This window comes from Protopterus annectens, chromosome 9.part0, assembly GCF_019279795.1.
Source record: "Protopterus annectens isolate FY-2018-M chromosome 9.part0, PAN1.0, whole genome shotgun sequence".
Classification (NCBI taxonomy): domain Eukaryota; kingdom Metazoa; phylum Chordata; order Ceratodontiformes; family Protopteridae; genus Protopterus; species Protopterus annectens.
The window spans coordinates 920,555,623-920,568,393 of NC_056743.1; the positions used below are offsets into that span (position 1 = coordinate 920,555,623).

At 41.8% G+C, this 12,771-nt stretch overlaps 1 protein-coding gene across 1 annotated transcript in view; it reads left to right on the plus strand.

The window, feature by feature from the left end:
- Positions 1–301: 301 nt before the first annotated feature.
- LOC122811670 (ORM1-like protein 2) overlaps positions 302–12,771 on the plus strand; it is a 102,683-nt gene continuing 90,213 nt past the window's right edge. The window contains exon 1 of the mRNA XM_044083665.1: positions 302–475. Within this exon, the coding sequence (XP_043939600.1) occupies positions 302–475 (174 nt within the window). The remainder of the gene's footprint in view (positions 476–12,771) is intronic.

Below are 12,771 nucleotides of genomic sequence, written 5' to 3' on the forward strand. Positions count from 1 at the left end.
TTGTGGATTGTGCCTATCCAGCTACCAGAAGCACCTAAGCATTGAATACGGTGTCCGACATTTTGCTTTACTTTGTGTACTTGTACATTTTTATTTTGAACTGAACTGCACTGTGTTTTTCATATTGCAGTAGATAATGTGGTTTTATAGATGCTTATAAAGCAGTAGTGGAAGTAGAAAGCTAAAACTGTGGTAGCATATCTGTTAGTGAGGTGTCTTATAACTAGAAGTGTACTGTGCAGTACGTTTGATCTCACCTAAATGAAGATTATTGACTCTTCTCTTTTATTTTTATTTCAGGATGAACGTGGGGGTAGCTCATAGTGAGGTAAACCCCAACACGAGGGTTATGAATAGCCGAGGAATATGGCTTGCATATGTCATCCTAGTGGGATTTCTTCACGTTATCTTATTAAGCATCCCATTCTTCAGTGTGCCGGTTGTATGGACTCTTACGAACATACTTCACAACTTGGTAAGTTCACAGCATCCATATGGGATTTGGGAATGTTAGAGAGAATAGTGCATTTCCAAGCAGGTGGTTTGGCTATATAGCCTTTTCTGGTGCTAGAATCAGTTTTAGGTTTTATGTACCACAGTGCATTCACATCTCATTCTCTTTACTTTTCGCCTCAAAACAGAGCAACTCTTCAGCTTGTGACACATCCAGAAGATATTGAAACCATATATAGGTACCTGTCTTTTATTTATGTTGGCACTGCTAAATCTTTTATGTCACATCCTCCTCTACCCAATATTAATAGATTGGTAATCTTTATAGGCTGAATGGTGTGGTCCACTGGCTTTATATGCCACTTAAGTTTTAGAAACTGAAGGGAGCAAGAAAACATAGCCTGATCGTTTTTGCATCAAAGTATTTAAATGTAATCTGTCATTTCCATCACATGGGATATTGCTATGATTTAGTTGTCATTAATATTTAACAACTGGGCAACGTCTGTCTGTGCTTTCTGACCTACAAGTCATTTTGTAGCTAGGGTGGTCCAAATAGTTGGAGTTATTTATTGCATTTAATGTAGGATACTAGTGTTTAGATTTTGATGAGTTTTTCTGCGGAATCGTGGCACTGTGCTTTTTTACATGTTGCAGTGACTGAGTTTATGCATCATTTTCAAGACAGGATTTTTAACATAAAAGGATCTATGTTGACTTGGACTTAAATGTTTTGTTCGTGCCACCCAACACTATGAGCCCTGCATATTGTATTAATACTTGGATTTCTCTCTCCTGTAATTTAACATCTCACCAGATTTTAAATTTACCATTCTTTTCACTGTAGTTCTCTTGAACACTAGATTTACTTATCCAGTCTTGTACAACAGAATGTCTGCATTTCACATTTTTAAGCACCTTTATTACATTATCGCTTAAGACATAGGCATGTGTGTGTTTAATACAAAAGAAAATAAATCACATTAATGTTTTTCATTTTCATACATTATACCTTACATATGTTTTTTAAACTTTCTATTTCTGTGGCAGTCACATGTGTCTTCTCCTCACAGACAGTTATTTCTTGCTACAGTTTGGGTTCTTTTACAAAACGCAACAAAGCATTGCACATGTACTACTGAATCCCCTTGAATACAACATTCTAATTTCCTTTTTCAACTTGCAAAAGGCATGAAAATTAGCAAATACAAGTTAGCACTGCTGTATGCCTTTATTGTTATTTGGTAAGTGAGTTAGTAGTCCGTGTTAAACCTACTTGTTAACAAGGCATGCATCTTCTCCGTTAATTGTTTGAAAAAGAACTGCATCAGTTCAAGCTAAGGAAACGTCCATGACTGCCTCCCACTTTAGTAGTTTATCTATTGTTAGCTAATTTGATTTGGACTAGGAATGAGTTTGCATGTCCCCAACCAATAGCCAAGCATTTTTAGTCCATAATTAGCAATGCACATGATTTTAAATGGGTTTCTTTACCATTACTTATACTAAAATTGCCAGCATATACTGTCTCCTGCCACTGTGATTGTTTGTTTATCTCTGCCAGCTTTGCTCCCCAGCCACCCCTGGATCCTTATATTTATTCTCTCTTAACTCCTGTAGTTTAGTACATATTGCATACCCCTTAAAGACATGTACATTAAAAACCCTCTTCCAATTTCTATATTCTGGCGAATCCTGCTGCAGCCCATTCAGTAGATGTAAACCTTTCTTTACAGGCATTCTCAACCCACTTTTTTCATACACACTCCTGCTTATCAACACCTTTATCTATCCATTTGCACACACATTTAGATATATCAACAGACACACACAAACATAAATACATACCAATACCATAAAAACACTTTCTTAGATACTGATATAAGTACTTTATAGCTGCTACTTGTCCTTACCATCAGTACATATTTTTGGTTTCCTCCCTCATCTATATGCTACTCACTTCCCCTGCCCAGAGAGTCATACCATACAGCTTTCTATACACAACCTAACCACTCTCCACTACCTTAACTATCTATGTACTGCCCTGCAAACACCTCCCCACCCTTTACAACACCTCTTTCTCTCCATTTTTCCTAACCGTCCTCATTAATATACCAGACAGCCATTATCTTGTCAAACCTCCACCTTCTTCTACCCACTACATAAATTCTCACCATCTCAACTCACAATGATAGTAAATCAATTGCTACTACTATGTACACTCGCAACACTAGCTCACTTCACTACCTACCATAATATTTCCAGATCATATCCCAACTCTATCACAAACGCACAATGTGAAGTTGTTCAGTCTCGCTGTTTGTTCTTTACATGTGGGTTCGGAGCCGATCCATCGGCTCTGAGTCGGCCACTTTCCAAGCTCAAGATCTTTGAGTAGCTCGAGGCACAGTCCCAATCCCATGATGGTCTCCTACCAACCCCAGATCTAGTAATACAGAATCCAGATCTAGTTTGCTGCTGCAACGGATTGCACGATCTTCGGAGGAAGCTCGGGCCAGTAACTTTTTTTTTCTTCTTAAAGAATATAAAATTACTTATTTAGACTATCAGGGATCTGATATTTGTGAGACTTCTCATATTTCTTGTATTTGTTGTTCAGTGAGTTAACTGGATATTATATTTTTGTCTTTTTAATTCGGAGCGGTTGCTCCTAGGCCTTTAGCCTTTCTTGAGTTGCATTTACTTGACAGGGCTGTGTCAAATTTAATTCCCTGTCCCCTTATTTTTCATAGAATTGTTGTATTTGAACGCTTTTTCTGTCAAATAATTCTTGTAATCATTTGCAGTTCAGGGATCTGAACTTTCTAAGGAGTTCTTAGTGGTTTTTCGACTTTATTGATGTTGTTATCAGAGATCTGATATTTGTGTGTATTTTCTTTATATAATGTCTGAGAAGCAAAAATCAGGATTTAAAAGGTGTGACTGTGGACAGAAGATCTCCATCACTGATAACCACGTTTCTTGTGTGTACTGCTTGGGTCCACTACATTTGCAAGAAGATTGCTCTATCTGCCGTTCCTTCAGTGGCACGGTTTTATTAGAAAGGCAAAGGAAATTGGTGAATAGAGGGCTGCTGAAGCCAGATTTTCAAGAAGCATTAGACAAGACTGACCAGACCTCCAAGTCCTCAAGGGGTCGAAGTCTTCTAAGGTGTCATTGGGGCATAAGTCTTCTGTTCCGAGCACCTCTGGGAAGACTCTGTCACCAACTTTGCAGCCTTTGGAGCCGTGCACCGAAGTCTTACCTCGAAGCTAAATCATAGTGTTGGAGCCGGTGTCGGAAGTTGTAAAGTCCCCGATCCTTAAGTCGGTGGCTTCTTCGGCTCTTTCGACCCGTTCTTCCAGTACCTTTTCCAACATCAATGTGGACTGCGTGATGCAGACACTTTTGGTGAACCTGGCCCTGGCCAAATTGCTTTCAGCTTCGACCCAGCTGGCTTCGAAGCCTACAAACCCCCCCCCCCCCACCAAGATTTCTGCTCCTCCTCTGAGGCCTTTTGAGCCTTCGGAGCTGGAAAGAGAGGATCTGATAGTGGTGGAACCCTCGGAGCCAAGGCCTGTTCCAGTGCACTCGGCCCCATCGACCTTGACTTCTTTGGTTCCGATCGAAGAGTCTCTGAGCCGACACTCTCTTGCTGGTTGTGGGGGAGAGAGTCTAACTGACGCTTCGGTTCCAACTCTCCCTCTCGGGGCTTCGGTGCAGATGAGCTCAGTTCTGTCCTCTGGTTCGGAGCCCGTGGTCTCAGCCTCTGGGAGGTTGCCATCTTCTTCGGAACTGGCTGACTCCTTGGGTCGGGAAACCGGTGCCTTCGATGCCATAAGGAGGGTCATGTCTGCTAAGACCCTTACCTCTTCGGATCTTTCCTCTTCCTCCCCTAAAGGGCCGCGTTCTGTCCCTACACCACAGGTCCCCACTAAGCGTCGAGACCCAGAGCCTCAGGTAACCCCATTGGGTGACCCCTGCTTGACTGAGACTTCACCAGACGCCCCCACTGATGAAATACCCAGAAAGAGACTGTGCAAGAGGAGGCATTTAGATTCTCCTCTGGAATCCATAACATCAGACACAGACTTAGAGGAATCAGAAGGGTCCCCACGGTCCTCCTCTGAGGATGTCTCATTTGCAGACATCCTGGAAATATTAAGGCAGAGGGGTGACTGGCAGTTCCTTACCCCTACTGAGGATGAGTTGGTGCTCCTGAAGGCCTTTGGGTCTCAACCTTCCACCTCCTGGGTTACTCCGCCCTTTGACGAATTAATGGACTTTGGTCGCTCGAAGGGTGTGGGAGTCTTCTGATTCCATGGAACCGGTCCCTCGGAGGACCAACAAATTTATCACCTCCCCTCAAGACAGGTCTTTTCTTATGAAGGGAGTCCCCATTGATGCCATGGTGGTGGTGGCGGCCACCAAGAAAGAGATGTCAGAAACCTCTTCTGTTCATCCTCCTAATAAAAGACTCTAGGACTATGGACAGATATGGGAAATGCATCTTTAGTTCTGCGACATTTGCAGTGAGATCTCTCAACTATTTAACCCACTTTACCCATCGTCAACGAGATCTCCTCAAAGAGCTTGGAGATACTCTACAGGACAAAACAGATTATGCTGTTTCTAAGAAAGTAACAGCATAGCTTAACACCCTTAATTCTATTGTGAACACGTCCATGCGGCTCATTTCTTATGCAGCTGATGGATCGAACCGGGCAGCAGATTCAGCGATAGCTCTGCGGAGACAATCCTGGATGCGCTTATGCTTCTTTGCGGAAGCCTTCAAGTCTTCCTTTGTTAATACCCCATTTGATGGCTCTTCCTTGTTTGGGCCTAAAGTAAAGGAGACTCTCACTAGGTGTAAGCAGGAAGGAAAGACTCTTATCTGCTGTAGGAGTCCGTTTTTCCATCCCCACTAGACCATACCCCAAAGGGCAGAAAGGTGGAAAAATGTGGTTTCGTAAGTCCCAAGGAGCTTTCCAGAACACACGTAGTGAACCTCCCTCCAGGGGCAGAGGAGGGGGGTATAATGGTAGATGCCGCCCTGGAGGCAGAGGGGGTCCACAGAACCAGGATGACAAGGAGCAGTTCCTTGGCAAGCCCTATCAGCACTCCTGAGAGGAGGCCCAACCGTCCTGCTCTGGAGGTAGTCGGGGGTCACTTAGTTTTATACCCAGATTCCTGGCTAGGAATTACATCAGATTCTTGGGTAAAAAGCATAATTACCAGAGGTTACATCATTCCCTTTTCAGAATCCCCTTCCATTCGTACAAGAATCCCAGACGTTCCACCCAGTCTGCGGAATCTAGCAATCATAGAAATTCAGAGGCTGCTAGAAAGAGTCATCCAGCCAGTCCTGGCGGACCAGATAGGATCCGGAACTTGCTCAAGGTTCTTTTTAGTTCCAAAGAAAACGGGGGACTGGAGGCCCATCGTAGACCTCAGCAAACTAAACACCTTTGTCAAAAAGGAAAAGTTCCGGATGGTCATGCTTCAATCGATACTTCTGTTTCTCGAAACGGCTGATTGGATGTGCTCTATAGAACTCAAGGATGTGTACTACCACATCAAAATGGCCAGGCCATCCAGAGATCACTTGCATTTCTGGCTGGGGGCCAGTCACTACCAATTCTGAGCTCTGCCCTTTGGTCTCATCACAGCCCCCAGAGTGTTCATCAAATGTATGGCAGTGGTCACGGCTCACCTGAGACGTTTAGAATTCTGGGTGTTTCCATATCTGGATGACTGGCTCCTCACCGCCACCACCAGGCATCAACTAATTTGCGCCAGAGATTACAGATCAACCTGTGTTCCAGGTTGGGCATAACCTTACATTTCGGAAAATCAGCTTTATTGCCATCACAGCATATTTCCTTTATAGGAGCAGATCTAGACACCACCACCTCCCTGGTCAGATTACCTCAAGGAAGAGTAATATCTTTGCAAAGTCAAGTGTCCCATTTGTTAACAGAAAGGAGAGTTCCGGCATTCCAGGTTCTGAAGCTGTTGGGCACCATGGCAGCTACACTCATAGCGGTTCCTCTGGGACGAATGCACATGAGGATACTCCAATGGTTACTATTCACACAGTGGTCTTAACAGCTTTCACTGTCACACAAGATTCTTCTGACAAATGTTTCCAAAAAGGACCTTCTTTGGTGGTTGAACAGCCACCAAGTTACTGTAGGTCACCCATTTTTACTTCCCCCTCCCACAGCCCCAGTGACTACGGATGCTCCCTTGATAGGGTCGGGGGGGGCTGTTTCAGGAAAGAACTGTCCAAGGTACTTGGTCAGACATGGAATCTCATTTGCACATCAGTGTTCTAGAGTTGAGAGCGGTGTTTCTAGCGTTGCAACACTTTCACGACTCTCTACCTCGAGAAACAATTGCAGTACAGACAGACAACATGTCTGTAGACTGGTACATCAACAAGCAAGGGGGAACCAAGTCTTACCCCTTATGCCGAAAGGCCCTGAGAGTTTGGCAGTGGGCTGTATCCACCGGGCACTTTCTGATAGCAACGCACATACCCGGGTCATCCAACGTGATAGCAGACAAACTGAGCAGAGCCATTCTGTTGCCTCACGAGTGGTCCCTCAAAGAACGAGTGGCGGAAAGGATATTTCGCAGATGGGGCCAGCCTTGCTCAACCTTTTTGCATCCCCGATGAATGCCAAATGCAGAAGCTTCTTTGCCCTGTACCCTATCTGGGGGACAGCCCAAGGGGCTGACTTGTACACGATTGGCCCTCGGGTCTCCTTTATGCCTTCCCTCCAATCCCTCTGATCCCCAGATTCTTACAGAAAGCCAAAAGCCTGGGAAGGACTGTTATTCTAATAGCCCCGTTTTGGCCTCTGCAGATATGGTTCCCCGTCCTACAGCAATACCAAGTGGAAGAACCTTGGGTTCTGAACCCAGTGCCAGACCTTCTGACTCATTCGTCGGGACTTCTTCATCCCTCTCTTGTCTCCCTCAAACTGACAGCTTGGCTGCTGCACTTCCCAACCTAGCCAGGTCACATGATGTGTCTCCAGCGGTTTAACATATTTTAGTTTCCTCTCTCAAAGTCTCCACCAGGAAACTTTATAATAGCAAATGGAGGTGATTTGTTCACTGGGCTTCTCACCATGGTATTGATCCCTATGTCGCCCCTATTCATAGTATTCTGGAATTCTTGACTTCACTCTTTCACAATGGTGTGGCAGCTTCTACGATAAGGGTTCAATTGGCTGCCACATCTAACTTCCATGTGGGATGCAGTGGTTCAAACATTGTCCCACAGATTATGTAAAGCCTTTTTGAAAGGAACTCATCACCTTAGGCCACCTGTCAGACATCCTGTTACTCTCTGGAATCCAAATTTGGTGCTATCTCAACTCATTCTTCCACCTTTTGAGCCTGCATCATCTTGTCCTTTGAAGTTCCTTTCTTGGAAGACAATTTTCCTGGTGGCTCTTACTTCGTCGCATAGAGTTTCTGAACTACAAGCACTTTCTATCAGGCCTTCATATCTAGTCTTTTACCCCAACAGTGTGTCTTTAAGAACAAATCCAACCTTTCTTCCTAAGGTGTGCTCAGAGGCAAATTTGAACTAGTCTATTGACCTTCCTACTTTTGTCAGACATCATGCTAATAGAATGGAGTACGTGTTACATAAGCTTGATGTTCACAGACAATTGAGGTTTTACTTGGACAGAGCAAAAGAATTTAGGAAATTTGATCAACTATTCGTTTCCAATGCAGACAATAAGAAAGGTTTGTCGGTATCCAAAGTTATGCTGTCCAGATGGATTTCTGATTGTGTAAAATTTGTATATTCTTCAGCTAAACAACCTTTAGAACATGAGGGGAAAGCTCATTCTACCAGGGCTGTTTCTACGTCTTTAGCCCATGCAGCCCGTCTACCTTTGGGCACCATTTGTGCAGCTGCTACTTGGTCCAAACCTCATACGTTTGTCACTCATTACAAAGTGGACAGGGCTTCCTTTGGTTCCACCATTCATAGGAATATACTCCCGTGAACCGCCCAGGATTAGGGTGCTTGGGACGCTACCCACGTGTAAAGAACAAACGGCGAGGTTGAACAACTTCACATAAAGAAGTTATGTTCTTACCATAACGTTCCATGTGAGTTGTGTATCTTGCCTTTGTTCTTGCATTCCCTCCCATCTTCCCCCTCCAGGTTATGGAAAAACAGGTTTGACTGGTGGTCTGGTTGGTCTTGCTAGTGTCCTTCTTTCCAGCCAGATTATTGTTTAGCTATTGTAAATAGTTATGTACCATGTACATTTTTTGTAATTGGTTGCTTAGTGTGTTTTTTTCTTGCTGGTTCAGCAAACTATATCTGGGGTTGGTAGGAGAGCATCATGGGATAGGGACTGTGCCTCGAGCTACTCAAAGATCTTGAGCTTGGAAAGCGGCCGACTCGGAGCCGATGGATCGGCTCCGAACCCACGTGTAAAGAACAAAAGCGAGATGAACAACTCACATGGAACGTTATGGTAAGAACATAACTTTTTTACATCACAAAACCCTCTTTCTCTCTCTCTCCTTCTCTGTGCCGATGTACATGCTCAGATCTGTTCTCTTAAAGCGCTGTTCTTAACTTTAATTTATCTATATCAGCAGTACTGGAAATCGGATACAAATACAAATTGCTCCTTACCTCTACTCACCCCACCTCCATACTGAAGCTTAGTGGAGATATTCACCCTAACACAGGACCAACGCATCAACTACCCACCATGGCCAACCCATTACTTTCCAATGCTTCCAACACGGTTTTCGCATCTGGTAGTGAAATTAACCTCATTCTTTTCAATATTAACCTCAGAACCATCTGCAACAAAATTCATGATATCCATTCATGTCTAGATATTTACTTCCCAGACATTAACTGCCATTGAACCCTGGCTAAAACAAGAAATAACTGGCAATGAAATTATTCCCCCAGGTTTTGACATGCTCAGAATGGACAGAAATCTTACAAGAACAGGTGGTGTTGCAATTGTTTATAAGAACGACTTAGAAATACCTCCAGCCCACGTAAATATCCCAAAATTTAGTAATACTGAACTTGTGATTGCAAATCTCAAAATCAGCCAAAAGAAATTCTATATGCATCTCAGCAGTGTATGTCCCACTAGGCAGCAACATTACCACAACCAAAAATCTCAGACACTGGATATCTGACAATGTCCCCCAGGTGACCTAATTACAGACTGGCAATCCATAAACAGCAGCATCCCCAAGGACTCTATTCACCTATTTGGCTGCACCCGACTATTAAGCTGCACCACCAGAATCAACAAAAACACTAACAGACAGTTCACACTGGACAAACTCCATAATATAAAATCCTCTGGTTGTTTACTAGATGGTATAAGTGACCACCCCATGTAATCAGACAACAACATTGTTCACCAAAACAAAGACACATTTATTACAGCCCTGAGCCACTACATCTGGAATAGATTAAGAGTAATGGCCCTAGATAAAGCAGTTACTCACTTCAGGTGCACCTTCCTAAAAGTACTAAATGATTTATCACCAGTTATGACAAGAAGGATAAATAGTTCCAAGATGGCTGTACAATGAGTAACAGCTTAATTCTGGCTTTCCTAGTGTGAAAACATAAACTTAGCAGAGAAAGCAAGTGGACCTGGATTTCTGAGTAAATTTCAGTAACAAACTAGTAAGTGCACTGCCTAGATGCCTGGAAAATGATGTACAGAAGACCTGAAGGAAAATTGGGTACAAAAGGTAATGAAAAACACTGGGAAAAGTACTGTAACTGTTCAGAAAAAGAAGTGCAAGCTCCAGACATGACTTCTAGTATGTTTTAAGAAAGTATAAAGCAAATGTTTACAGACCTGACTAAAATAAATGAAACCCTGATGGAATATATCAACTCAAACAATAAAAGTCTGGAAAAAATGGAAGAAGCTTTAAACAGATACTCAGATGTGATAATAAAACTGCAAAACTCAGAGGTCGAAATGAAGAAAAGGCTAGCTGAATATAAGACTGCACAAAAAGAGATGTTTCAAAAAATAATAGAATTAGGGGAGAGAGCATGTAGAGAAAACCTGAGACTCTCCTGTACCTGAGAAGCTGGAAGGAACAGACTGTATTAATTTCATGAAAGCACAAATAAGAAGCTGGACTGTTATTCCACAAAAGAAATTGCTAATTGGAAGGGCACGTCATGTGTACGCTCCAAACCTGACTATGAGAAAAGAACCTAGACCTTTAATAGTAAAAATGCAATCTGACAAGCAGAAGGAGTTGATTCTGACAAAACTGTGGCAGAAGGACAAAGTACTAAAAGTGGGAGACCAGCAGAGTGTTTGTGGAAAATGACTACTCACTGCACACCAGGCAGAAGAGGAGTAAAGTTATTCCATTATATAGGAAATGTCAAGAAGCAGGCTGTACTCAGCTATCTTCAAAATGTTTTTCCCTGAGGAACAAAAACATATTTTGAAGTACATGCTAAGGAAGAAATACAAAAGTTTGTCCAACAAAAAGTGAGCTGTGAAACAGAAGGAGATTCTGCTTTTTTTCTTCTGGTAATAAAGATCACAGAGAGACTGTGCCAATGAAACCTTTCCCAGTGTTTCAACAGAAAATGCTTGGGGGGGGGGGGGCACAGGAGTTGACTAGAAGAATCGAGAGTGCACTGGAGATGAAACAGAGACTGTGTTTGGGAGATATAGATGAACAGTAATAGAACAAGAAACTCTGGAAATTTTGGACTTTATTGTACTTTGTTAAACTTGTAGGGGACTCTAAAGCATATGTCCTATTTCATGTCATTAATGTTTGGAGACTAAAATCAGTAACTTGGAAAATGACAGCTGTGAAAAATGCAAAGCAATAACTAATTATATTTCTGAAGCAAGACCGAGCAAGAAAATCTTGAAATATTGGACTCATTTGGACTTTGTTAAACTTATAGGGGACTCTAAAGCATATACCCTACTTCATGTCATTAATGTTTGGAAAAGTACTCCGGCATGGGGAAGAGGAGGGACAGAGTTAACTGTAAGTAAAACATTTTTTTCCTAACAGTATTACTTAAATGGTGCATGATTTTTTTTCTGCATGTTATAAAGTAAAGTTTTTCAGTTATTTTTAAGTGTAATGGGAATACTAATGTAAATATTCTGTTATAAATAAAATAGTTTATTCCTTTTGTTTCTCCCGTCTTCTCTCTGCAATCTTAAAAAAAAGAATCTGGTTAAAAGAGCACGACAAAAGAAAAATGTGTGCTTTTTTTCATTCTTGTGTAGGGGAATGACTGCTTTATATAGTAACACGTTTTAACAAAAAGAAAGCAAAAAAAAAAGAAGATTGAATATTATAAGGTCTTTTTGCTAGTAAACAGTCTTGTATCTGGTTCTCAAGTTACTAGCAGACAATCTGATAAAGAGAAATGGCATGGAGAAAATGTTTTCTGAAAGCATTCAAGTGTTTTCCCAGCTGGGAGAACTATAAACACAAGCAAAACCAGACAGAGCATAATAGAATCACAGACTTGTACCATGCTTCTTAGCATGGATAATCTTATTCTGTTCAGCTCGAGTGTGTGTGTGTGTCTGTCTGTCTGTTTGGAATTTTTGTTCCTGTTAAGGGAGTAAAACTTCAATATTTGAAGATGTGCATAGTTTGCTGTGTTATTATTAAGTTAGCTTTTAGGGGGTATTGGGGGTCTGTGTATGTATTTTTATTTTAGAGTTTTCAGTAAAACAAAAACGTCTTTGAAATGCAATATAGACTCAAATGGAGATGAGAAGAAACAACTGTATAAAAGATTAATCTGCCAAACAGTGCATGCATTTAACACAAAAGTTGAATTGGACATTTAACAAAAAAGCTGTTGCACATAAAAGGTGGGAATAATAATCCCTCACGAATATGATTCTTTCTGTAATGTCTTTAAATGTTAATGGTCTCGCAGATAAATACAAAAAAGAAAGAGTAGTGAACTATATAAAAATGTAGAATGCAAATAGCTATGCTATGTGAGACACTTGGAAAGGAGCAGACATATGAATTTGATAAAGAAAGGTTTTCAGGATGTTTATTCTGTGGAATACCTGGAGCAAAGAAAGAGAGGAGTACTTGTATTAATAACAAGAGGAGCTCCAGTAGTAATACAAGAGGGAAAAAAGGCAGTAATGGAAGATTTGTAGTACGAAGGGGCTATTGGCAAGGGAGGAGTATTACACTGGCATGTATTTGTATTCCACTGAAAACAGCTGTAATGGAGCTAAAGAAATATCTGGGAGAAATCTGCTTTCA